This window comes from Capra hircus, chromosome 16 (assembly GCF_001704415.2).
Source record: "Capra hircus breed San Clemente chromosome 16, ASM170441v1, whole genome shotgun sequence".
In the NCBI taxonomy this organism is placed as follows: Eukaryota; Metazoa; Chordata; class Mammalia; order Artiodactyla; family Bovidae; genus Capra; species Capra hircus.
Window position 1 is genome coordinate 69,057,570 of NC_030823.1, and position 24,177 is coordinate 69,081,746.

Consider the following 24,177-nt stretch of genomic DNA (forward strand, 5'->3'; position numbering starts at 1 on the left):
TTAAAGCTACATAATAATGACTACAAAGAAAACAAGAGAGGAGATGAGAAAAGATGGAAGACAGAAAAGATAGAAGACAGACAACAGAATGAACCAGACACTACAGACAGCTAAAGCAGGGATTGAAGAGCGGCAGTGAAAACAGGGCTTATATGAAGACCTACACACCAAACGGATGAGGACAGTGGTCCTCCTTCAACCACTGGGCTCCCAGAATCCTGGCTGGTCTAATACTACATCCCTCAGTAAAAGACTGGAAAGTTCTTTTCTAAGAAAACCAAGTAGCCTAAAAGATAAAGACATATAGATACTGAAACTATTAGGTTTCCTAATAAAATATCTGTATCATTTCCCAAATTGAAGGTCACCAAATGCCCAACTCAACAAATTAAAATAAAATAAAATCCCACGTAAAACAAATCACTGTGAAATTCTGAAACAGTAGGGTCAGAAAGAAGAGCCTACAGGCCTCCAGCAAGCAGAAAGAAGGTGGGGGTGGGGGAAAGGTCAGGAACTGGAATTCAATATAGAATACTGATGGAAAGAATTCCCAGGAAAACAAGTGAAAGTGTGATGAGGGCAGCTATGCAGAAGACCAAGAGAACAAACCAGTCCAGACTTGAGAAGAGCAAAGAAGGAATCTGAGAAAGAAGACTACGAGAAAACCACTGATCCAAAGTACTGTCTGAGGCACCGGATGGTACTGAGACATTTTAAAGTTTTATCAAATGGTTTAGTAATAAATGTAAAAAATAAGAAGGACAGGGACATAGGAAAAAATAAGAGGAGCATGACGGGGAGAGAAGGAACCAATCTATTAACCCTAAGGAACAAAAAGTGTGTACAAGGAAAGTCTGAAGATATTTCAAAAGATTGAAATTTTGGTCAAATTTAAGCAAAATAAAACTAGAAGAAACAAAAAGAAAAACAATACCAACTGGAAAGACAACACACTGTCTTGAAATAACTAAAAAATGGTTATTGGAGAAGGGCAGTACTAAGGACTAAAGCAGCAGTACTTGGCTCAAGAGTAAACAAAAAAGCCTTTCTACGAGTTTCAACTGTGTGAAATGGAATGACCGACTGAGACACTGAGTAGCTCAGTCCTTACTCACACTTCTTTATAGTCCTTCCCATGTTGTTTTAGAATTTACATACTGACCTGTATCTCTCCTGCTAGACTAAAAGGAAGAGACAAGTCCTATACAGCACCCAGCAGTGGCTGTCACATGGCGGCATTCAAAAGAAGCTTGTTAAATTAACAAATAAAAAGAGCCTAAAGCTGAGCAGCCATTCAGTGGGGCACTACAGATGGGCCACAAGATCTGTAATTCATTGGGTCAGATGACCTTAAAGTCCTTTCTAACCCTGAGCTTGAATAGCCGTTAGGAGGTAAAATGAAACTAGCTCCTTGATCCCAAAATTACTTAGGTTATCATATTATAAAACTGCCCGTACAAATCTATCCCTAAAAATACATTAAATAATCATACTTTAAGTACAAAAAGAATGAGTTCTTTAGAATAAAAAAATACTCTATTAATCTAATATTAACATTAATATCACAGATAAAGGGTTTTGCAAGTATAGAATTCATTTTTATATATTCAATTACAGTTAAGACATATGTTTCCAAGAGAAAGAACAAGATATTAAAGTAATGAACATAATGAAACAACCAAAATGCATGTGTGTGTGTGTGTGTGTTTATCAAACATGTAGCTGTCCCTTGTTTTAAAAAACAGGTCTATTAGATGTCATTCTTTAAAGATGATATTACTAGCTATAATCAAAGTCTATTTTGATTTCATGTATAAAAACTGTGGCTAAACTACATGCCCTTCAACAATATGCATAAATCAGCTTGTGGTTATCATGTTATCAGCACAATCCAACTCTATTGTTAACTATTCCTTAGCTTCTTGAAGCAGTTTTAGGTTCACAACAAAATTGAACAGAAAGTACAAAGTTTCCATACATTCCTCCTGCCCCCAAACGCCCTACAAGCTCCTCCACCATTATGAACATCTTGCAGCGGTGGTACATTTGTTGAAACTGATGAACCTACAGTGACACGTTATTATCACCCAAAGATCACAATTTAGAGTTCACTCTTGATATTTCAATGGTTTTTGACAAATGTACAACATGTATCCACCATTATATCCAGCAGAATAGTTTCACTGCCCCCCAAAATTCCATCTCTACCTGTTCATCCTTCCTTCCTCCTCTTAATCCCTGGTAATCACTGATCATTCTCCTGTCTCCCTGACTTTGTGCCCTTTCCAGAATGTCATATACTTACAGCCATACAACACGTACCCTTTTGAGGTCTGTATCTTTTACTTGTTTGGGCCTCCCAGGTGGCACTAGTGGTAAAGAGCCCGCCTGCCAATGCAGGAGACAGACGAGATGCAGGTTCAGTTCCTGGGTTAGGAAGATCCTCTGGAGGAGGAAACGGCAACCCACTCCAGCATCTTTGCCTGGCGTCCCACGGAGAGAAGAACCTAGAGGGCTATAGCCCACGGGGTTGCAAAGAGTCTGACGCAGGCAGCACGCACATCTTTCACTCAGTGATATGCATTTAAAGTTCCTCCGTGTCTTCACAGTTTGATAGCTCATTTCTTTTAAGCGCTGAGTCATTTTCCATTGTCTAGATGTACCACAGTTTATTCATCCCATGAAGGGCATCTGGTTGCTTCCAACTTTTGGCAATTATGAATAAAGCTGTTATAAATATACACATGTAGACTTTTGTGTGGATGTTAACTTTTCAGCTCATTTGAGTAAATAACTAATAAGCACCATTGCTGGATTATACAGTAAAAGTATGTTTAGTTTGGTAAGAATCTGTCAAATGTCTTCCAAAGTGGCTGCACCGTTTCGTACTCCCAGCCAGCAATGAATGAGAGTCCCTATTGTTTCACATCCTCGCCAGCATTTGGCGTTGTCAGTGTTTCAGATTTTGGCCATTCTAATGGCCTCCCTGGTGGCTCAGCAGTGAAGAATCTGCCTGTAACTCAGGAGACCTGTGGGAGACGTGGGTTCGATCCCTGGGTCGGGTCAGGAAGATCCCCTAGAGAGGAAAATGGCAGCCCACTCCAGTATTCTAGCCTTGGAAATCCCATGGACAGAGCAACCGGGCAGGCTACACTCCATAGGGTCACAAAGAGTCCCACATGACTGGGCAACTCAACAAGTATCTAGAGGTATTTCATTGCTGTTTTAGTTTACATTTCCCTGATGATGTAGGATGTGCAGCGTCTTTTCATATGCATACTTGACATCTGTATATTTCCTTTGGTGAGGTTCCTATTAAGGTCTTCAGCCCATTTTTAATTGGGTTGTTCATTTTCTTATTGTTAGGTTTTAAAAGTTCTTTGTATATTCTGGATAACATTCCTTATCATATATGCTTTGACAAATATTTTTTCCCAGTCTATAACTTGTCTTCATTATCTTTACAGTGTCTTTCATAGAGGAGAAGTTTTTAATTCTGATGATGTCCAGCTTATCAAATATTTCTTCCATGGATCACGTCTTTGGTGTTATATCTAAAAAGTCACTGTCATACCCAAGGTTATCTAGATTTTTTCCTATGTTGTATTCTAAGATTTTTATACCTTTGTGTTTTTCTTTAGGTCTACAATCCACTTTGAGTTCATTTTTTTTTCAATGCGTCTATGTCTAGGGCCCCTTTAAGGCCTGCGTCTAGGGCCCCTTTAAGGCCTGCGTCTAGGACCCCTTTAAGGCCTGCGTCTCGGGCCCCTTTAAGGCCTGCGTCTCGGGCCCCTATAAGGCCTGCGTCTCGGGCCCCTATAAGGCCTGCGTCTCGGGCCCCTTTAAGGCCTGCGTCTCGGGCCCCTTTAAGGCCTGCGTCTCGGGCCCCTTTAAGGCCTGCGTCTCGGGCCCCTTTAAGGCCTGTGTCTCGGGCCCCCTTAAGGCCTGTGTCTTGGGCCCCTTTCTTCACTGGCTTTGGTGCTTCAGTACCATCTGCTGATGCAACTATCTTTTCTCCATGGTACTGCCTTTACTCCTTTATCAAAGACCACGAGACTATATTCATGTAGATCTATTTCTAACTCTATTCTGTTCCATTTATCTGTCTATTCTTTCACCAATCCCACACCACTGTCTTGATTTCTATAGCTTTACAGAAAGTCTTAAATTCAGGTAGAATCACTTCTCTGAATTTGTTCTTTTCCTTCAATATTATGTTAGATTTTCTGGAACATCTGTTCCTTTATTAAAACTTTAGAATCATTTTCTCAATATCCACAAAATAACTTGCTGTGATTTTGACTGAGATTGTACTAAATGCATAAATCAAGCAGGGAAGAACTGACATCCTGACAGTAACGAATTATCCTACATATGAACATGGATTATCTAGCCATTTATTTAGCTCTTCTTTAATTTTTTTCATTAGAGTTTTATAGTTTTCCTCATATAAAGCTGTATATATTTTGTTAGATTTATGTCTAAGTATTTCATTTTTTTGGAAGTGCTGATATACGTGATATTGAGTTTTTAAATTCCCCTTGTTCACTGCTGGTATCTAAGAAAGTGATGGACTTTTATACATTAACCATGTATCATGCAGCCTTCCTATAATACTATTTTGGGGTGCATTTTTCATATAGACAATCATGTCACCTTCAAATGAAGTTTTCTTTCTTCCTTTCCAATTTTTGTATCTTTATTTCCTTTCCTTACCTTACTGCAATCGTGAGAACTTTCAGTAGGATGCTGAAAAGGAGGGATGAGAAAGGACATCCTTGCCTTGATCATGATCTTAGAGGGAAACTTCAAGATTCTCAGCATTAAGGATGATGCAAACTATAGGAGCTCTATAAAAGTGCTTTATCAAGTTGGGGAATTTTCCCTCGATTCCTAATTTGCTGAGAGTTTTTATCATGAATGGGTATTGGATTATGCCATATGCTTTTTTATAGTCAATTGAGAGGATGATGTGATTTTTCTTCTTTAGCTTGTAGATATGCTGGATAACATTAATTGACTTGGAAATGTCAAACCAGCCTTGCACACTTGGGATAAATACCACTTGGTCATAGTACATAGCTCTTTCTATACATTATTAGATTCAAAATTCCTAATATTTTTTTAGGCTTTTTATATCTATGTTTATGAAAGATACTGGTCTATAACTTTCATTTCTAGTAATATCTTTACTTCTGTTTTTAAGCTAACACTGGCCTCAGTGATTGAGTTAGGAAGTATGACCACTGCTTCGATCTTCTGGAAGAAATTATAGAATTGGTTCAATCTCTTCCCTAAATGTTGGTGGAATTCACCAGTGAATCCATCTAGGCCTGATGCTTTCGACTCTAGAAGCTTATTAATTATTGGTTCAATTTTTTTAAATAGATATAGACCTACTCAGATTGAATATTTCTTGTGTGAGTTTCAGCAGACTATGTCTTTAAAGGAATTGGTCCATTTCATCTAGGTTATCAATTTTGTGTGCATAGCACTGTTCACAGTATTCCCTTATTACCCTTTTGAGGTTTATGCCTAAAGTGAGGTTCTCTCTTACATCTCTGATCTTAAAAATTTGTATCTTTTCTTTTTATTAGTAAACCTAGTAAAAAGCTTGTTGACTTTTTAACAGAACCAGGTTTGAGTTTTTCTTTTTTGAGTTCCTGTTTTTCAATTCTTATGATTTCCACCTTAATTTTTATTATTTCTTTTCTTCTGCTTGTGCATGCCCGCTAAGTTGCTTCAGCCATGTCTGACTGTTTGAAATCCCATGGACTGTAGTCCACCAGGCTCTTCTGCCCGTCGGATTCTCCAAGCAAGAGTACTGGAGTGGGTTGCCATGCCTTCCTCCAGGGAATCTTCCTGACCTGGGGATTGACCTCATGTCTCTTACATCTCCTGCACTGGCAAGAGGGTTCTTTACCACTAGTGCTACCTGGGAAGACCCAGTGTTAGTCACTCAGTCATGTCCAATTCTTTGCAACCCCATGAACTATAATCCGCCAAGCTGCTCTGTCCACAGAATTCTCCAAGCAAGAATAATGGAGCAGGTAGCCATTCCCTTCTCCAGGGGATCTTCCCAACCCAGGGATCGAACATGGGTCTCTTGCATTGCAAGTGGATTCCTGAATCCATGCCTGGTGGACCACAGTTCATGGGGTTGCAAAGAGTTGGGACATGACTGGGCGACTTCCTATTTATTTTGCTCTTCTTTTTCTCATTTCCTAGGATGGAAACTTAGATAACTGATTTTAGATCTTTCTTCAATTTTAATATATGCATTCAGTGCTGTCAATTTCCTTCTAAGCACCACTTTCACCATATCTCACAAATGTGAAATTGTTTATTTCTCCTTTCAGTTATCAGTTTTTTGTATTATCAGTACAGTACTAATAATATACCAAACCTAAATTTGGTGAGTACATGTCTAGGACTGCTACATATTCTTAGTGGATTAACCCTTTGATCATTATATAATTTTCCTGTCTCCAGTTAATCTTCTTTGCTCTGAAGCCAATTTTTACATTTTCTGTCTGTATTCTTTGTTTTTTCTCTTTTCTTTTTCTTGCCTTCCTGTGAGTTACTTGAATGCTTTTCAGAATCCCATTTGGTTTATCTAGAGTGCTTTTTAGTGTCTCTCTCTCTACGTCTACCTTTTTTACTGCTTACTCTAGCCATCAGATACAAACAACATCTCTGCCTACTGGTGTCATCATTCTACCATTTCAAATGAAGTGCAGAAACCTCACATTCCTTTATACTCCTTCATTTATAATTATCGTAAATATTTTCTCTCTACACTTTTAGAACTACATCAGGCCCGCATGAAGCAGGGCCCCCAGGGCTGGTGCTCTGTAACAGCCTGGAGGGATGGGGCGGGGCGGAGTGGGAGGATGGGGGACACAGGCGTACCTGTGGCCTACTCATGCCTATGTATGGCAAAAGCCATCGCAATACTGTAAAGTAATTATCCTCCAATTAAAATAAAGAAATGATTTTCTTAAAAAAAGAACATCAGACAGGATAGTTTTTGTTCAACCATAAAACAACTTAGAATACTCCAGAGGGAAAGAAAAACATCCACTCGTATTTCACTCTTTTGTTCTTTCTTCCTTAATATTTCAGAATTCCTGCTTTTATTATTTCCTTTCTGTTTAGAGAACTTACTTAAGCTGTTCTCTCACAGCAGATTATCAAGTGACAAATTCCCTTAGTGTTGCTTCATCCTTTTCTTCAGCCTTCAAAAGGGCTGATTTCCCCTTCATTCTTGACCGCTATTTTTCAAGACATAGAAACGGGGTTGACAGCTCTTCTCCAGCACTCCAGTGTTGTGCCATGTCCGCACGGCCTTGATGATTTCTGGTGAGAAAGCCACCGTCATTTGAACTGTTTCTCCACAATAAGTAAAGTGCTGCTTTCCTTGCACTGCATTAAAATGAAAGATTTTCCAATCCCAGTTAAGGAACATAAAGTCACTTATTCCTCTTTGAATTCTAGACCAAGACACAACTATGTAATTACTGTCCCTCTGGATAAGGACATCTAAGTGTCTTGAACCACGATACTAGATAGCAGTCTCATGTTATACCAGTAGGTGTCACTCTATATATGATACATTAAAAGTCACTTAAGTCTCAATTTCATCCCTTCAACAAATATTGACTAAGTGTCCATTATGTGCCAGGCATGATTCTGGATGTTGAGATTATAAAGGTGAACAAGAACGACATGATCTTATTTTCATGAAGCTTATGGTCTAGATATTAATGAACAAATCTGCTTTACTTGTTTTCATTATAAAAGCCTGTCAAATTCTATTCCAAAGGAAATTTTATTTTCCTAAGCTATTAGAGAATAACATTTTAAATAGCTCTTAAAGAACGTATCATAAGGAAACAGAATTAGAGAATCTATGTTCAGTACAGGTAAGATTGGGGCTTCCCTGGTGGCTCAGTGGTAAAAAATCCACCTGCCAATGCAGAAGGCACGGGTTCGAGCTCTGGGTCAGGAAGAGCCCCTGGAGAAGGAAACAGTAACCCACTCCAGCATTCTGGCATGGGAAATCCCATGCAGAGAAGCCTAGTGGGCTACAGTTCATGGGGTCGCAAAAGAGTTGGACACAACCTAACAACTAAACAACAGCAGGTGATGATTAATGTATCTAGTGTATTTTCTAGAATTGACACAACACTTCTCTTCCAAACTTTGAAGTTTCTAAAACCCAAATATTAGGTATCCTTCATTTCAATGGAGAAGAATTCATCTTTAAAAAAAATTCAAAGTTTTAAAAAATCTATCTATTCATGTTTTTACAATACAGACTATTACAAATTTTTAAAGATTATTTGCAAAGTTTATTAATTCCAAAGTACAGATTTCTTTATTTCTACTTAGAAAAGTTAAAACGTCCCCTTCTAAACACCAACATACTCCCCCCGTTAACAGAACAAAGATAATAGTGAATTATCATTCTCAGCATAGAATTTAGGGATTCCTCCACAGTCAGCATCCTTATTTGGATAAATATGTGAGACTCATAGCTATTACCAGGACTTAACAGTGACGTACTCATGATTAGAGTCGAGCAATGAAAGGTCATATTTGTCAAAATAAACAGATCTAAGAGAGGGAGCAGACACAGTACCTCAAAAAAGTACATTTGCCTGCACAGAAATCCAAGAACTTTTAATTAATCCAAGAACTATTTAACTGCTATTTTACTTCTCTGAATTCTCAAACAGAATTTTCTCTAATCTGGGAAGGCTAGAAAAAAATATGGTTAAGGAAATATTTCAGGATTAAAAGTTCTATTGCTTAGAATTCTTTAACTTCAAAATTCAGTCAAATAAATTTCTCTGAGACAAACTGATGCTGATAAGAATTTAAAAAGACCACAACAGCTTCATGTAATATCTAACCTAATATTCCTTTTGAAATACCTCAAATTACCTGAAATATATTCCACATTATTCAATTTTAGCTTAGAATCACACACATACTTTAGAACACAAGAAGCAGTGAATGAATGTGAAGTTATAAACACACACTAAGGTGCTTCATAAAGGATTGACTGACATTAAAAAGATTAAATTAATTTCTATCTAATATTAAGGCATTTTCTTTCACTTTGAAAGGTATTAAAATAGTGGCGGCTGACCAAAAATATTTAAAACTGGCTTACGGGGTATGATTTTACAATTACTCAAAAACTTTCTGGCGCCCCAGCACTGTTGTTTGGCATACCTGAGATGTCACCAAATCTGGGGAAACTGAATGGCAGAGACACCTGCTATCGCAATACTTGGATTTCAAATATAAAAATGTGAGTGTGTAAAGGGGGATTTAGTATACAGGGGAAAAACACAGTTCTTGGTGTTACAATGATCCTGGTTTGAATTCCAGTACTATAAATATTTCTATGTGACTTTTGGGGCAAGTTACTTAAACTGTTCTAAACATCACTTTTCCACCAAGATGCAAATAACAGGGTTGAAAAAGGATTATGTTCTTTATACTGTAAACATGCAGAAAACATTGTATTATGTTGTTTATATTACATAAATTGCCTAATACACGGTCTGATACATAGCAGGTACTCAAGAAACAGTATTTATTAGGAGAGCACCATACTTCTTTTTGACCATTAGACTGACTATACCAGTTAATGCTGAACAACTACTGACTCACTAGTGTTTGTAACTAACACACAGTGTATCTTTATCTGCTATAACAGGTTTATAAAATCAAACTCTTTACTAGACTGAATGCCAACAAATAAGCACCTTCTCCTTTAACATAACATATTTTGCATGACCTTACATGAATTGCTTAGATAAAAGCTTTTTCTTTTCTGCTTTTGTTATTTTAAAGTGCAGATGCATTTGAGTCATTTTCTCCTTTTGTTTCATATCCTTAAGATCCAAAGCTTCAAAGACATAATGTCAGCATGCAGTCGATTTATTACTGAACTCTTGAAGAGACACTGAAGAATTACCTTGTCAATCACCCCAAGGACTCTGAAGGCCTTCAGCTCCTCGGCAGGGCTCCTTAGGTTCCAAGGGGGCCTTGAACTTAGTGATCCTGGAGGCTAATGGAAGATATCAAAGATTACACATCAATCAGGGAGGTACTTGAAGGAAGACTGCCTGCTGAAGCAAATGCCAGGCCAAAGGAACTAAATTTATCATAAATCAGAGAATGGAAAGATGAAAGGAGGAAGTTTCTGTTTGTCTGTAATATAAAGTAAAAAAAAATAATAAAATCAAAAATGAAGGAAATCAAAAAGAAAAAGCAAGAAAAAAGTTGCAAGTAAATAAATCATGATAACACTGGAAACAAGATTTTAAAAAGAAAAATTAATGAGCTGATACAGTTTCCAAAGCAACAATTCAATTCAGAACTGTACAGCTATAATGAAACTTTGTAACAAATGGATAACTGAACCGACAATCAATCACAGCCTTATATTTGTCCCAGAAGGCTCAAGAGTAATTTAGAAGAAAAAGACTAAAAAACAATAGATAAACTTGGGGAGAGAGGGAACATAAGTCATTTTCTCTCATCATAAAACTACAGTTCTTTAATGCTACTTTTAAAATATATACTATGTATGTTAAGAGGGATTGGCAAATTTAAGGTCATCCAGAATTGCTAATAATGGTGAAGAATTAAGAAACTCTATCCCATAACCAATAATTATTAGAACTGAGATTGGTTAAGCCTAGAAAAGAGATGATTTACAGCAGAAAATGTCTTTTAAATATTTGAACACCTGTGATGTGGAAAACTTCATCTGTTCACCATAATAAAAAGTGCAAAAAAGATCAATGAATACAGAAGGGATATTTCAGTACCACTTACAATAAAATAATAATCCTAACTTCCCATCCATTGGTCTTAGTTTTTCACTACCAGTCATACAAAACATTAGACTAGATAAATTCCAAAGACCTTTCCATTTGGCATCTACAATCAGAAAGCAATCCTTTATTAACCTTTATATTAAAATGGTGATGCGATGACAGGACACACAAAGCCTTATTATATCTTCAAAACAGACCTTTCTGTTCTCAACAATCTGTTAGAATACAGAGGAAACATTTATCACCCCACTGAGTGGCTACTGATAAATAACCTGGTTAACCAAATGTTATGATTACTGGAGTTACTGAGTTACCATTTTCGATACTTCAAGTCCTAGCGCAGCCCAACATCACTAGACAAGAAGCTCCTTGAGAACAGGAAGTATGCCTTATTCACCTGTATATTCACAGTGCCTAGAATGCTGGTTGGAAGCCAAGAGGAAGAGCAGAAAAGAAAGGAAGGAGGAAGAGAGGAGAGTGACAAGTGAGGGAGGTCACACAGACAAATCAGGTGTCTTTAACAGCTAGGAAAACTATCACTTTGTGCAATTAGCTTTCAAAATTTTTTTTGTTTTTTCTTAGGTTTAGCAAGCAAACACTAACTTCAATATGCCTAAAGAGGTGATATTTTAAAAAGATAACTCTTTACTTTTTAAAGAAACTTGAGAATGTTGGTGATAATGGAAACTCAACAGGGTAATAACAATCTTTTCAAATCTATGTAATTTCCACTTCTAGGATGTTTCAAAAAAATTATATTTTTAATATCTCACTTATATTAAGTGCTGAGCTAGATGACATAAAACACAGATACATCTCTGTCTCCCTAAAGCTTAAAATCCAAGGCGAATTTTTAAGGCTAGAAAAACACTGAGCAGGGCATTTTAATAGAAATAAAACAGAAATACAGACTCTTCTCTCTTAATCTATGTTATATTATTTCATCCTCATACCTCACCCTGGTCTGAGTGTAGTACTTACGAGAAGTTATCATTATAATCCCATTTTACAGATAAATAAAAGGAAGTTCAGAATGGTTGGCAGTTTACAGTCCAGAATGGTTGGCAGTTTACAGTCAGAAAGAGCAGTGAAAGATCCCAGACTAGATCCCAATTCCTTACTTGATTGCTTGCAGTCCTGCTACACAACACATTCTGATGATTAAAAATTCGGCTCTCCCTACTCTATTATCAAGGAACCCTCAAGAACTGCTTGTGATTTTTGTAAAAGGAATGGCTAGAAAACATTATAAGAGGAAAAAGAATAACATGGCCAAACATGTCCAACATCCCTATCTCCTACTCATCCCTCTTATTCACTGATGTCACAGGATCTTTCAGTTTCCAAGGAAAGTTATCAGTTCACTTGGTCAATCTCAACAGCAGCCAGAAAACCACAAGCTCTCTACTGTGTCTTTCAATAAATTACCATGCCCACTATGTGCATGATAACTGAAAGGGATAAAAATCATCAAAAGACACAGTCCCTAGTTTCAAGACATTTACAATTGACTTGAAGAGATAAGCTAAACACATGAAAATTTAAATAACAGTAAAACATTTTTTAAAAATATAAGACAATAGAGATAAGTCATTAGTCAATGTATGATAAACTGCGGTCTCAGAAAGAAGTGAAATCAAAGGGGATTTTAAATGTTATGTAGAAATAACATCAGGAAAGGATATTATACATAGGACTGGGGAAAAAAACTGGCTTAGTAGGGGGAAAAATGTTGAAATTGTAGAACAGAGGAAAATAAAATTACACATTTAAGGTTGGTTGGTTTTACTGCTTTTAACAGGCCTTGAATGCCAAGAAGAAAAGTCTGGACTATGTTCTCCAGAATCTAGAAAACAAGTTTTTGTACAAGAAGCAACTCAACGAAACAGTATTTAGTAAGGTTACTTTTGCAAAGACAGGAATGGTGAAATTGTAATGGGGAAAGACCAAAGGCAAAGTGATCATTCAAGTTCTCTTTCTACTTTAACCATCTATAAAAGTCTAAGATCAGAGAAACGAACAAAGAAAGATCATGAAATAAAATCATCAATAAAAAATCCTGTATTTCTGATATGCAGTGTTTAAATTGGGTAGAATCCCTATAGATCTATTCCTTTTTTTAGATGGCAAAAGGAAACATAAATCCACAGAATTTTAAGAACAGAAGAGGCAGAGATCAAGTCCAACATTCTTTTTTTTTTTTTTCAGATGAGAAAACTGAAAAGCAGCAAGGTTTAGCAATCTGGCTAAGATGACAAAACTAAGTAATAGATAAGAGGGGATTAGATCTTATTTATATAATTACATAACACTGTTTAAAGGAACTTTAGCAGATACTGTTGGGGCAGGGTAAATGGAAATATTTCTAGGCAATATGGCTCATTTCCTTAAGGAAGAAAATAAAAATTTTACTTCTCTGTATCGGCTACAATATCAGAAGATGCCTAGAGAAACAAAAAGTTCAAAACTAAATACAGGAGGTGTGGAAGCAGGGGGGAAACACGAGAATAGGTGATAATCCACCAACTTTCAGAAGCAAAGATGGCACGTATGTATCACGCAACTGCTCCAGCCTATGGCAGACTCTCTTAGTCCACACTCTGTCTTGCACGTGGCGGCCACCACCAGTGGACCAGAGTTATCAGCACACCAGCGAGACCTATTTACTATCACTGTCTGACACTGTCTACATGGCTAAAGTGAAGCTTGCCTTTGTTTTCATTTGGGTTCTTTTTTTTTAAGTTGTTACTTATTCAGCCCAAAGTGTTTTTTACTTGATATTATTCCCTTTTCTGAATGAGATCTATCTCAATTCTTAACGATCTGTTAGTGAGGTACTTTTCAAACTTTAACATGCATGCGCATTACCTGAGGACTTGATGAAAATGGAGATTCAGACTCAGTCCTTCCGTGGTAGAGCCCATGAATCTGCATTTCCAAGAAGCTACCAGGTGATGCTGAGCTGCTGGTCCACCACCTGTATGTGGAATAGGGTTAGCTACTTGTCCTTAAGTAACCTGAGAACTAAGTCAGCATTATCTGGGTGGCAACAAGCAGTCAAAGGTAGAAGGAAAGTTCTACCAAGAACATATCAAGAATCCACACTCTGAAACCATGATAGCTAACTGCACTAGTTTCTGAACTTGGCTTCATCTATAGATTTTTGGCTTTGCTGAGGCTTTCCCTGGCAACCTACTAACCCCCAGTACTCAACCTCCTAAACAAGTCTCTCTTAGGTCACACAAGCATGACTCCTAACTGCAGTCCTATTACTGATCTGGAGCGCACCTGACTGCCACCCTTGCTTTGCCCATGTCTCATTAAGGGTGACACAACACTCGTTCTAAAGTATTTGCTGAAGAAGAATTGAGACATACCAGTGACACTAGTAAACAAAATGTACAACAGTGAAATACCGTCAATACTATAGCAACTATACTTAGACTCTATGAAATACTCAGGAAATGCATACATTCTACGCACAACTGTCCCTGGAACCAATGCACAGGAGACTGATTCCAGGATCCCCATGAATACTAAAATGCACAGATGCTCAAGTCCCTTATGTAAAATGGTGTGGTGCTTATATAACCTACGTAATCCACCCATATATTTTAAATCATCTCTAACTACTTATCGTAGAAGGCAATGGCACTCCACTCCAATACTCTTGCCTGGAAAATCCCATGGACGGAGGAGCCTGGTGGGCTGCAGTCCATGGGCTCGCACAGAGTCAGACATGACTGAAGCGACTTAGCAGCAGCAGCAGCAGCAGCAGCGTTTTGTCTCCCCAACTATTTTCAGTTTGTAGTTGATTTAATCCACAAATGTGGAGCCCATGTGTATAGAAGGCCCACTGTTTCCATTCATACCTTATAACTGCCAGTAAAAACTGCATTCATACTTTAGAAACTACACAGTCTTTCACGTCCTAAATTTAGACCATTTACTTTTTCTAAATTTCATTGATCTTGAGTTTTAAATTCCTAGAGCTAAAAATAGCAAATGAGCTATTCCATGTCTTTTATAGGGAAATCTCCTCTAAAACTACTAACTCTTGAATCATTCAAAGTCATCTACAGTTCAAAAAGAGGAATAAGAAATCCATCTCCTTTAGTTAAAACTGCAACTTTAAGTGAAAGTTTTAGTCATTCAGTCGTGTCCAACTCTTTGCAACTCCATGGACTGTAGCCCACGAGGTTCCTCTATCCATGGAATTCTCAAGACACGAATACTAGACTGGTTTGCCATTTCCTTCTCCAGGGGATCTTCCTGACCCAGGGATCGAACCCAGGTCTCCTACACTGCAGGTGAATTCTTTATCATCTGAGCCACCATATCTTTAGTTTACGCAAAGTTCTTTTTTCTTTTTTTTTTGAGATTTGGTCTTTAAATTTCCTCGGAGCTTTTTAGTAATGAAGAAAAGAAAGAGTAGGATAGTGCTTTTGCTCCTTTCTGTCCTTTTTTTGAAAAAGATATTATCAACAACAACTGGAAAAATTTGGAACTTTTTATTTACTGCATGAGAGTCTCAAATAAATTCAATAAAGCGAAAGCTTGAACCATCACAGAAAACTCAGGTAAAGTAACTCATGACCTAGACTGCCCCAAAGGAAAAACACTGATCAACAAAAAATTCAAAACTGAAAAGGAAAATTCTTTTATTTTCTTAATAACCAGGTTAGAAACAAATGTTTGTTTGTGTATTCAAGAAAAAGATCTGCTCTGCAGAGAATTAAAGACTTGCCAAAAATCATTTAAATCAATTCACTTGTTGTACTGGTTGACAGTATGGTCCAAATATGGTTAAAGAAGAGAAATAAATTCATCAAGCTAATCAAGAACCTCCAAAAGACATTTACAGTAAAGTTCAGACAAGAAATAATCAAGCATGACTCTAACCTAAATAAAGGCCAGGTTTAATAGAGTAAGGGCTTCCCAGGTGGCACAGTGATAGAACCTGCCTGCCAACGCAGGAGACATAGGAGATGTGGCTTCAATCCGTGGGTTCGGAAGATCCCCCTGGGGAGGAATTTGCAACCCATTCCAGTATTGTTGCCTGGAAAATTCTACAAATGGAGGAACCTGGAGGTCCATGAGGTGACAAAGAGTTTCAGAAAAGATTGAGCCACATGTATGCGTGCGGAGGCACACACACACACACACACACACATATTAATACAGTAAAATACAAAAGTGAAAATAAAAAGTAAATGCTTACTCCAAAAGAAAAACACCTTGCTCTTAATTGCCTAAGAACTGGGGGAAAAAATCCTAACATATCAAATCTAACTCACTAGGTACCCCTTTTTAACCCCTGCTGATACAGGTTTTTATTAGTCTACATGGCTCTTACAATTCTAACGTTCATCACCTCAATTATGCACACATACTGGCTCCCCAATTATGCTTTAGGGCAGCGGTCCCAAACCTTTCCGGCACCAGGGACTGGCTTCATGGAAGACAATTTTTCCATCGACCGGTTGAAAGGGGGATGGTTTGGGGACAATTCAAGCACATTACATTTATTGTGCACTTTATTTCTTTTATTATTGCATCAACTCCATCTCAGATCACCATGCATTAAATCCCAGAGGTTGGGAACCCCTGCGTTAGGGTATGCAAGAACAGAGATTGTGTTGAAATAACTCCAATGCACACCTAGTTTGATAGTGTATACACACTGAGTCTTAGATGCTAGTGAATTTATACAATCTAATACAATCAGCTTCCCTATACTAAATCTCTTTTATTTTCATTTAAAGCTATACCTGAAAGAAAATTCTGACTGATACACATCATGGTTCCTTTCTCAAAGTCAAAAGTTACACGGCAGGCTTTATATATTTATTTGCTTAGTAAGTTATTGCCTTATAAAAGTGATTATGGGGAACTGTAACAGAGAATGTATAAACAGGGAGCTTGAATGAGTAAGGATGAGTAGAAATGCCAGGCTGGATGACTCACAAGCTGGAATCAAGATTGCTGGGAGAAATACCAACAACCTCAGATACGCAGATAATACCACTCTAACGACAGAAAATAAAGAGGAATTAATGAGCCTCTTGATGAAGGTCAAAGAGGAGAGTGAAAAAGCTGGCTTGAAACTCAACATTAAAAAAACTAAGATCACAGCATCTAGCCCCATCACTTCATGGCAAATAGCTGGAGAATAAAATGGAAACACAGTGACAGATTTTATTTTCTTGGGCTCTAAAATCACTGTGGACGGTGACTGCAGCCACAAAATTAAGAGACGCTTGTTCCTTGGAAGAAAAGCTATCACCAATCTAGAGAGCATATTAAAAAGCAAAGATATCACTTTGCCGACAAAGGTCCATACAGTCAAAGCTATGTTTTTCTCCAGTAGTCATGTATGGATGTGAGAATTGGACCATAAAGAAGGCTTAGCACCAAAGAATTAATGTTTTCAAATAGTGGTGCTGGAGAAGACTCTTGAGACACCCTTAGACTGCAGTCTATCCTAAAAGAAATCACCTCTAGTCATTGGAAGGACTGATGCTGAAGCCCCAACACCTTGCCAACTGATGAGAAGTGATGACGCACTGGAAAAGACTCTGATGCTGGGAAAGATTGAAGAGGACGGCAGAAGATGAGATGGTAGGATAGCATCACCAATTCAACGGACACGAATCTGAGCAAACTGGAGGACACAGTGGAGGACGGAAGAGCATGGTGAGCTACAGTCCATGGGTCACAAAGAGTCAGACACAACTCAGCAACTGAACGGCAGATACTACTGCAGTGCTACTGCTAAAAAATCACATCTAAGTACACCCGCACTGTCCAAGCCCACGTTGTTCAAGACCAACTGTACTGACATACAAGACGGAGTTAGTTAAAAAAAAAATTAAGTTCATAGAGGCCCATCCTATTTAATATGCTTATCAGTGTCCCCCCAAAATAGATGGAGAATATTCACACTGGACTGCACATAGGGCCAGCTGCCAACTCCACAGAAAATAGGAACTGAATTCAAAGCAACCTTCAGATAAACAGTCCATTTAAAAATGCTTAAATGCAATCCTGCCATTTGCAACAACATGCTTGGACTTAGAGGATATTAGGCTAAGTAAACTAAATCAGACAGGAAAGACAAATAGCATATGATTTCACTTATATAATCTAAGAAAACAAATGTATAAACATAACAACATAGAAACAGACACAGATACAAACTGGTGGTTGCCAGAAAGGAGGTGGGGAGAGTTGAGTGAAATAGGTAAGGGAGATTAAGAGGTAAGAACTTTCAGTTTAAAGTAAATAAGTCAGCACAAGGAATACTGTTAATAGTACTATAATAACTTTATATGGCAATAGATGATAACTAGACTTACTATGATGCATGTTTTGCAATATATAAATATACTGAATCACTATGCTTTACACCTAAAACTAATACAATATCGTTAAGTCACTTATACTTCATTAAAAATAATTTTTAGTTTTAAAATTAGATAGAATAATTCAATAGTAAAGAAATAATAATAGTAAAAGAAATAATATAATTGAAATAACAATGACAGAAAGCAGGAAAAGGTTAGCAAACAGAACAGAGTTATAACCATTAACAATCTGAAAATGACTCAGCAGGTAACTTACTTAAACACACTTATTATGTTAGAAGTAACAAAAGTGTATACAGTTTGTCCTAAAAAGAATGGTCAACTGCTTAACAACAGAAATTCTTACACTAGAAGTATAGTTCTGGTAACTGTACGTTTTAAAGGCCACAGAGAAAATGAAAAGGACTCAGAAAAGCAGCAGAAAAATTTCTAGCGGTCTGATGAACCAAGATTACAGTCTGTTTCTAAACTAGAAACTGAAACCTTTTACAATTTTCAAAAGTATAAAAAGCATTTATAAATGTGCAAAAAGGTATATAAAGTAAATATATGAGGGGAGATGGAAAAAAGGTTAATGCTTATTAAGCTAGTCTTAAAAGCCACCTCATGCGAAGAGTTGACTCATTGGAAAAGACTTTGATGCTGGGAGGGATTGGGGGCAGGAGGAGAAGGGGACGACAGAGGATGAGATGGCTGGATGGCATCACTGACTCTATGGACGTGAGTCTGAGTGAACTCCGCGAGTTGGTGACGGACAGGGAGGCCTGGGGTGCTGGGGTTCATGGGGTCGCAAAGAGTCGGACACGACTGAGCGACTGAACTGAACTGAACTGAAAAGCTTCGCTTATCAGCCAGTCTTTTTACAAGGCAGGCGCTTGATTGTTTACATGAGAGTGTGTGCATGCATCCACATACGTGAGCGATTTTTTTTAACCTATTTAATCCTAACAACAGGGAATTACTATTATCCTCATTATTCACATGTAGAAACTGAAGCGAAGAGGTGGAGTTAAGTATCTTGTCCAATCTTCCATAGCTTCAAGGGACAGATCTGAGACGTAGATAAGTCTGCCTTAGATTAATTAAGAAACATTTTCACTCTAGAAGATGTAACTCTTAAATTGCATCATAAAAATAAAACCTTAGTTTAATTAAAAAAGACAATTTCTTCCAGAAATATGCCACATCTAGATAGATGTAACATAAAAACAATCACGATAAACCACAATGTTTCTAACATTTTAAGTATTCACCTGCTTTCTTAATAAGACTAAGGGTAGCCCCAGATAAACTAAATATCCCTGTTAGAATTATGCCTTTATAATTCCAGGTGATCTCTAGCTGCCACTTGTAGGGCTTATGCTTAAATTATTAGTTTTAGCATGAATCAATAACACTGTATGTGAATGCTAAAAGAATCATAATTTTAAATTTCAAATAAAATAAAGTATAAAATTACTGTCCATCTACACATGGCGATATTAGGGATGGAATTCCTGCCTGGAGAATCCCCAAAGACAGAGGAGCCTAGTGGGCTACAGCCCATGGGGTCGCAGCGAGTCAGACACGACTGAGCGACTAAGCACAGCACAGAACAGAGAGCTAAGGGCCAAGAAAAAGGAGGTGGTGAGTCTCATTTTATTTCATCTTTGGTGGTTTGCTTTAATGCTTTTCACCCATCAATAACTTTTAAGAAAATCATTAATGGAAAAGGTAATGGTAACCCACTCCAGTATTCTTATCTGGGATATCCTATGGACAGAGGAGACTAGCAGGCTCCATGGGGTCACAAAAGATTCAGACATGACTTAGTGAGTAAACAACAACAGCAAAATAAAGTCATAAACAATTAAAATGACAAAATTGATAAAGAGGAACAGTTGTTATATACACCTTGTTTAGACTCATTTCCTTCTTTGGATCCCAAGCCTACGCTAATTACCTTCTAACACTGTGCAGGCCAAAATGAGCAATCAGAGGTCCTCTAAGCCCTTTTAAGAACTCTTTGTTTAACAAAAAAGTTTTCTTGACACTCACAGAGTAAGCTGCTTAAAAGGGACTGATTCAATATTGTCGGTACCAGTGTGAGTGAAGAGAAACTGAACTCCTGGCAAAGAGATGTTAACTTAGAAGGCAGGAAGTTGTCGTCTAAGAAGTACAAATAATTTTGCACTGCATGAGAGAGACGTATATGATGTGATTTACATTCCATTTTATAGATTGCCGGGAGAAGTATCAATAACCTCAGATATGCAGATGATACCACCCTTATGGCAGAAAGTGAAGAACTAAAGAGCCTCTTGATGAAAAGGAAAGAGGAGAGTGAAGAAGTTAGCTTAAAGCCCAACATTCAGAAAACTAACATCATGGCATCTGGTCCTATAACTTCATGGCAAATAGATGGGGAAACAGTGGAAACAGTGACAGACTTTATTTTGGGGGGCTCCAAAATCACTGCAGATGGTGACTGCAGCCATGAAATTAAAAGACATTTACTCCTTGGAAGGAAAGTTATGACTAACCTAGACAGCATATTAAAAAGCAGAGACAATACTTTGCCAACAAAGGTCCCTCTAGTCAAGGCTATGGTTCTTCCAGTCATGTATGGATGTGAGATTTGGACTATAAAGAAAGCTGAGCCCCAAAGAATTGATGCTTTCGAACTGTGGTGTTGGAGAAGACTCTTGAGAGTCCCTTGGACTGCAAGGAGATCCAACCAGTCCATTCTGAAGGAGATCAATCCTGAGTGTTCACTGGAAGGACTGATATTGAAGCTGAAACTCCAATACTTTGGCCACCTGATGTGAAGAGCTGACTAATTTGAAAAGACCCTGATGCTGGGAAAGATTGAAGGCAGGAGGAGAAGGGGACGACAGAGGATGAGATGGTTAGACAGCATCACTGACTCAATGGACATGAGTTTGGGTGAACTCCGGGAGTTGGTGATGGACAGGGAGGCCTGTCGTGCTGCAGTCCATGGGGTTGAAAAGAGTTGGACACAACTGAGTGACTGAACTGAACTGAACATTTTACAGACACCTCTTCAAAAGGAAGAAATAGATTTCCTAATTAGTGTTATTTATGTTTACACTTCAGAGAAGGCAATGGCACCCCACTCCAGTACTCTTGCCTGGAAAATCCCATGGACGGAGGAGCCCGGTGGGCTGCAGTCCATGGGGTCGCCAAGAGTCGGACACAACTGAGCGACTTCACTTTCATTTTTCACTTTTATGCACTGGAGAAGGAAATGGCAACCCACTCCAGGGTTCTTGCCTGGAGAGTCCCAGGGACAGGGGAGCCTGGTGGGCTGCTGTCTATGGGGTCGCAGAGAGTCGGACACGACTGAAGCGACTTAGCAGCAGCAGCAGCAGCAGCAGCAGCAGCAGCAGCAGGATGCTTACACTTAATATTTCACCCTGAACTCTTCTGAATTTCCCCAGGCTTTGGGAATTCGATATGTGAAATTTTGATCATGGTGGAAAAAAGAATGTCTCGTGTCTCCTACTGTCACTGAACTCAACACGATTTACACTTCCAGGCTCAGTAAATGTCTGGTTAACTAGTAAGTAAATACTGTAGACAGCGGTGGATATACAAGTAAGGTAAAACCAGTAATTTACTGTTTATTACAGAAGACAGCTCATCTTTCCTATGGCATTTTTGCACAAATAAGTGACTTTATAACCACTTTGGCCTTTTCTTTCTCAAGTAACCTTGTAAGCTGCTCCTTTATTTTAATATAGGAATAGTGGGAATATAGAGACGTTTTCCATTTTGCATGCTGGGTTGGACAGGAAATTGGTAGAATTGGGACTGTGGAACGTGGGTCACTTAAATTTTTATATCTTGTATAGCCAAATTTTTAATATAGGAAATTACCATATTCCTATTATCTAGTACTTTAAGGGCCTGTGTGTAACATTCTATTTCATTTATCCCAGGTATATTTTCATCCAAAACTCTTTCAAAGGTATATCTTGAAGGTGCTTCTATAAAAGCAGCACTACCTGTATTCATTAAGTGATCTAATATTCCTAGAATAGTTTTCATCTTCTCTTTTTCCCCCCCTAAATAATAAATTTTCATAGAGCTTCTCTTTATTTCTTTGGGTTTTACTTATTTTCCATCTCTTTCATTGTTGCTGCCAATGTAAAACTTCTCTTTTGCTGGTGGAAAAAAAAAGTTTTATTTTGAATTTTAAGTATCATGTATCATACATCAATTAGGCTCAATAAAGTTGCCATTTTGAACTAGAGGTATCCTGTCAAGAGCCTGCCAAGTAGTCTCACTGCTTCCTCTAAGAGCAGCAAATCAGTGATATATCTGCCCAAGCAATATTTTGCCCAAACGTTTGTGAGTCTGATCAATAAACAGAATGGGTCTTCTGTGTCAGAAATACTGTGAATGAAAAACTGCCAAATCTTTCTTGTATATTTTAAACACCCCTACAAACATTTTACCTATCTGTCTTTAATGGTTTCTAAACACATGGCCAAGTTTGATCTGGGTTTGACTTCTTTGGTGAAGAGGATGTCATCAAAACAATTCTAAATAAATGTCTGAATACACGGCTAGGTTGAAATGTCAAAGACTATGTTTTAATTTGGTTTGAATATACTAGAGTGAGCAATTATGATTTCCCTAAGAACAACACAACAAGCTCATATTTTGCTTTTTTCTAACTGAAGATATTCACGTATATATTTTAACCCCAAACGTATTTTAAAAAAATAATAAATGATTGAATCAAAATTCTTCCAATAAAATTTCTGCTAAAAAAAAAGAAAGAAAGAAGGAAAGAAAATCATTGATAAAATTCCAAGGACCAAAATTCTCAAACATCCCAGTTAGAAATAAAATCAAGAGAAAAAAAAAAAAAAACCACAGCAAAAATGGCTAAAAGGAAATGCACAATGAAACATAAGACATACCTGAGACGCATCATCAAGCTGAGGTTTCGCACAAAGGCTAGAGAGACTCTCTGCTCGCATGAGATATTCTGCGGTTCTTCTCTTCACAGCTTCTCGCCGGGTGGGGCTTGACTCTCCTAAAAGGAAAAAACAAAAGTCAGGACATGTGAAAAGTAAACTTTCATTTATGCAAACTGAAGATTAACTTCCTTTTACCCAATTTACCGCCCGTTCACATTTCTAATTGAAAAGACGAGAGAGGCCAAAATTGGAACAGACATCAAAGTCACTAATATCAGCAAGGTCTAAACATTACCCAGATAAATTGCATTTATCTAAATTCTGAAATTCCCATATTTAAATATGTACAGAGAACTTGATGTATTGTATAAGAGGAATCAATATATAAAGAATGTGATATAAAAAGCTCTGTGGACAAAAGATTAGGCTAGTCCAGACAGTATACAGTTGTCCAACTCAACAAATAGCACCAAATGGAAGAGATGTTTAATAAGAGCTGTGGCATGGATGTGAGAGGCTGTAAAGTACCACCAAACCGGAGAATAAAAGTATTCAGGGCAACTCCAATATTTGCAAGTGTCATGGTTTAGTTGTTAATAACAAATTGTCACCCACCTCACAACTGAACACAAGAATGTGACTTCAATTCTTTTAACATATAATTATCTGAAATTGAAATAAGGTCACTACCCTGTCTGGCTCTCAGTTTCCCTGACGGAAGGGTATTCAAAGCAGCCTTTAATGAACTCAGGATCTCAAAGAGGAGGCGGTCCACTCCTGGATCTCTCCTCTCCAGAGAAGGATGATCTGATGCTTTTATCCATTTTATATACTCGACTATAACATTCCATTTGAAGAAAGGATTCTAGGGCTGAAAGTCAAAAAGTTTGACACCACTGTACTATACGATGTCTAAGGTTCCGTTCATAAATACTATTCAATACTGTGCATGACTCATTTTTATCAAAGCACTTAATAATACACAGTACTGTTTTCATAATTCACCCTATGCACCTT

At 37.7% G+C, this 24,177-nt stretch overlaps 1 protein-coding gene across 4 annotated transcripts in view; it reads right to left on the reverse strand.

Moving 5' to 3' along the window:
* Window positions 1–24,177, reverse strand: part of RPS6KC1 (ribosomal protein S6 kinase C1) — a 212,635-nt gene that overhangs the window by 73,056 nt on the left and 115,402 nt on the right. For all 4 annotated transcript variants that reach the window (XM_013970381.2, XM_018060738.1, XM_013970383.2 and 1 more), the window contains 2 exons: window positions 23,161–23,276; window positions 9,995–10,087 (listed from right to left, as the gene is read on the reverse strand). In XM_013970381.2, coding sequence (XP_013825835.2) covers window positions 9,995–10,087; window positions 23,161–23,276 — 209 coding nt within the window. The remainder of the gene's footprint in view (window positions 1–9,994; window positions 10,088–23,160; window positions 23,277–24,177) is intronic.